At 52.8% G+C, this 3,880-nt stretch overlaps 1 protein-coding gene across 1 annotated transcript in view; it reads left to right on the forward strand.

The window, feature by feature from the left end:
- GLP2R (glucagon-like peptide 2 receptor) overlaps window positions 1-3,880 on the forward strand; it is a 73,265-nt gene that overhangs the window by 15,455 nt on the left and 53,930 nt on the right. The window contains exon 4 of the mRNA XM_011973159.1: window positions 1,693-1,814. Coding sequence (XP_011828549.1) covers window positions 1,693-1,814 — 122 coding nt within the window. The remainder of the gene's footprint in view (window positions 1-1,692; window positions 1,815-3,880) is intronic.

Raw genomic sequence — 3,880 nt, forward strand, 5'->3', positions numbered from 1 at the left:
GTCTCGGCCTCCCAAAGTGCTGGGATTACAGGCTTGAGCCACTGCGCCCGGCCAATTTTTTATTTTTTGTATTTTTAGTAGAGATGGGGTTTCACCGCACTGGGCAGGCTGGTCTCGAACTCCTGACCTCAGATGATCCACCCGCCCGCCTTGGCCTCCCAAATTGCTAGGGTTACAGGCATGAGCCACCGCACCCGGCCTATGTGGCTGGTATTTTATTCAGCTTGCTCTGACTGCTGGGTTGCCCATGGATGTGAGGGGCAGGACTGTCAGAGGAGCCCCATCTCCCAGTGAGAGATGATAGGTCCACGGGATGGAAGCAGGAAGTGAAAGTGGCAGTCAGATTCCATGTACAGAAGAAGGCAGGGATGACAGATTAGCTAGAGGACCTGAGGAGGGCTATGAGAGACAGAAGGGGAGGGTGAGTCTGAGGTTTAGGGCCAGGGGACTGGAAGGATGGGTTTGCCATCCACTGAGGTGGTAAAACAGGTGGGTGGAACAGATTTTGAAAAGAAGAAAAAGAGTTTGGTTTGGAGTGTGTTGTTGGAGATGTCAGTTAGACACCCTACCTAGCAAAGCTGTCAGGGGAGCAGGGGGCTGTACCCTTTGGTTGTCCATTCATTAAATTCAGCAGATGGTTACTGTTGGCCCATGATGGTGCAGGGCCAGGACTAGGAAGGACCAACAGATTTTGACTTCTCGTTTGCAAGCCCAGCCTCTAATCCTCCAGGTGGGAGGACCTTCTGGGACAGATGTGACTGAGTCACAATGGCAGTCTATCTGGGCACAGGGATTTTTCTCATCGTTTTCACACACCCTTTCATTTCTTCCCAAATCCTTCCCAAATCATGGAGAGTTGGTAGTAATTATTATCCCCAGTTCCTGATGAAAACGCAGGAAGGTGGCCGGGCGCGGTGGCTCATGCCTGTAATCCCAGCACTTTGGGAGGCTGAGGTGGGTGGATCACGAGGTCAGGAGATCGAGACTATCCTGGCTAAGACGGTGAAAACCCGTCTCTACTAAAATTGCAAAAAATTAGCCGGACGTGGCGACGGACGCCTGTAGTCCCAGCTACTCGGGAGGCTGAGGCAGGAGAATGGCGTGAACCCGGGAGGCGGAGCTTGCAGTGAGCTGAGATCGCGCCCCTGCACTCCAGCCTGGGCGACAGAGAGAGACCCCGCCTCAAAAAAAAACAAAAAAAACAAAAAAACCAAAAAAAAACGCAGGAAAGCTTAGAGGTTTAGGAGAGCTAGGCCCAGGACACACTCATGCATGGATGGTGCATCCGGCGTCAGTCCCGGTCTGTCAGCCACGTGTGCACCACTTTCTCTTCTTCATGGCATGAGCCTCAGGAAGAGATGCCCCACCTAGCAAGCTTCGGGAGCCCAGATTGGCGTCTCCCAGCTGGGCTGAACCTTGGAGGGCTTGTAACATCTCTGAGTCACCAGAGGCTGTTCGAATTCCAGAGACTTTGGGTAAACACAGCAGACATTAGCAGACCATGGTGTGTTACAAAATTGAGAAGCTTCCATGTTTTTCCTTCCATCCCAAATAAACAGTGAGGATGTTAATGAGCCCCCAAAAGGGGAAGTGAAAATCCCTTGTCCCTGGGATTTTCCACAGCTCTGTGGCATGCTCAGGGGAACGGGCTGTGCGTTCTGACCTTTCCTCCGGAGCTTTGTTTACTTTCAGAGAGCTCAGGAAGGGCCTACAGGCACTGTTTGGCTCGGGGGACTTGGCAGACGATAGAGAACGCCACGGATATTTGGCAGGATGACTCCGAATGCTCCGAGAACCACAGCTTCAAGCAAAACGTGAGTTTGCTCAGCTCAGTGAGGAGGCATCCTGGGTCCAAACCACCCTCCTCCGGGACACCCCAGTGGCCTGCTGGCTCCAGGGGCCACACAAAGAGGCTTCTCCCAGCGCCTCTCCCCGGGGAAGCTAAGGAAGGTCCTGCAAAGCAGCAACCCTCTTGGCGGCCGTGGAATTTCTTCCACGACTAGGCTGACTTGCAAAATCCTAAGAGAAGTCAGTCTTCCAGGGTCGATCCTGGCATTTGCGCTTGCTGTTCCCCGTCCTGGAGCACCTGTCTGAGCTCCACTGTAGCCGGTTCCTTCTCACCATCCAGGGTTCAGTCCAAATGTCCCCTTCAAAGAGAGATCTTCCAGGATCACCTGATCCAGAGGGTGCCCTCTGTGGTTGCTTTCCTACCACATCCCCCCAAGCCACCACCCACAACTTTGACCCCTTTATGGCGCCTGTCCCTCCCTGAAATTCTCACATGTTGCCTATTTGTTATCTAGCCCTCTTGCCCCAATGTAGATCCACTGGTGACAGAGGACTTGCTGCCTCGAGGGAGTGGCGTGGCACAGGGTCTTTAGGGTCAGCCAGTCCTATTTGCATTTCAAATAGTAAGAAAGTTAATGAGCCCCCAAAAGGGGTAACGAAACGTCGCTTATCCCTGGGATTTTCCACAGCTCTGTGGCATGCTCAGGGGAACCGTCTGTGTATTCATATCCAGACTCTGCTCTTCCTGGCTGTGAACCTGGTGCAAGTTGCCTCATCAACTTGGGCCTCTGCTTCCTCATTCATGCCACAGGGGTCATATTTTCTGCATGTGACACTGTGAGGATTTAGTCATCAGACATCAGTTTCTTAGGAGAAAACCCAATACACGGTCAGCACGGTCTATGCAGGCATTCCTGCCCTATCGCCAGGGTCTACCATGGTAACTGGTCCGCAAGTCCCCGTGGCTTCCCAGGAAAGGTTCTTTGGATGAACAAACAAATCCATGCTTCAGACTTCTCTCCACGTGTGTTCTTTCCAGGGTCCTTCTGCACCGTGCTTTCTCGTTGGGCTCTTGCTCTTCTCCCTGAGGACCTCCTGTTTGTCCAACATCTGCTCACTTTCCTTCAAAGCGTAGTGCAACAGGCTGTGCAAAGCAGAGGAACGGGTGTTTGGGGATCAGACAGATATCTACGGCCACACCTCGGTTTCTTTCGTTCAGATGGTCAGGCCACACACAGTAATGAAACATCTATGATGGGTTAGGTTTTTGCACCAGGCACTGGGAATAAACAGGGGATAGCACGCGGATACTGCCTCCAGGGAGCTCAGAGTCTCGCGAGGTATAGGGACAGTGTGATCGTTGCTGGGAGGGAAGTGCCAGATGCCCAGGGTCAGGGAGGAGGGGGAAGCTAATGTAGACAGGTGACCAGGAAGAGTGCTTAAGCCTTGCTCTGCAGGGCGGGAAGGAGATGGCCATAGGAAGAAAGAGAGTAAGAGGGAGAAATGCACCTGGGGCAAAGAACACGCAGGGCTCTGGGGCCACTTTGAGTGCTGCTGGGCAGGTGAGGTAGGGCCTGAGGAAGACACAGGTGAAGGTGGAAGCCTCAGGAGAGGTAGGTGATGAAGGCCTCCTGTGCCCGGTGAAGGACTTAGGACTTTGCGTGTTGAAGTAGGGGAGGGACATTACTAACTCATGTGTTGACAGGTTTGCTTTGGCAGATTGGAGAGGGGTGAGCCTGTCAACACATGGGTTAGTTATGGAGATTGGAGACTGGGGCCATGCTGGAGGCAGAAGGCAGGGAGAATAGGCAGGAACTGTGGCAGCAACTCAGGCCAGATGGGAAGAGAGCGCCCACGGGGTGGAAGAAGTGGGAGGGTGAACTCACAGGTTTGCCAAGGAGCAAAACAGTAGGACCTGGCTGGTGCTGGAGGCTGTGAGAGGGTAGAGTCAAGGACAAGATCGCAGGCTTCTGGCTTGGACCCTTGAGGAGACTTAAAAATGCCCCTCCCTGAGAAGAAGGATACAGGGAGAGGCCTTGCCCTTTGGGTTCTCAATATTTTGCTACATAATTTTTTTTTTTTTTTTTTTTTT

Source organism: Mandrillus leucophaeus, unplaced genomic scaffold, assembly GCF_000951045.1.
Source record: "Mandrillus leucophaeus isolate KB7577 unplaced genomic scaffold, Mleu.le_1.0 Scaffold135, whole genome shotgun sequence".
In the NCBI taxonomy this organism is placed as follows: Eukaryota; Metazoa; Chordata; class Mammalia; order Primates; family Cercopithecidae; genus Mandrillus; species Mandrillus leucophaeus.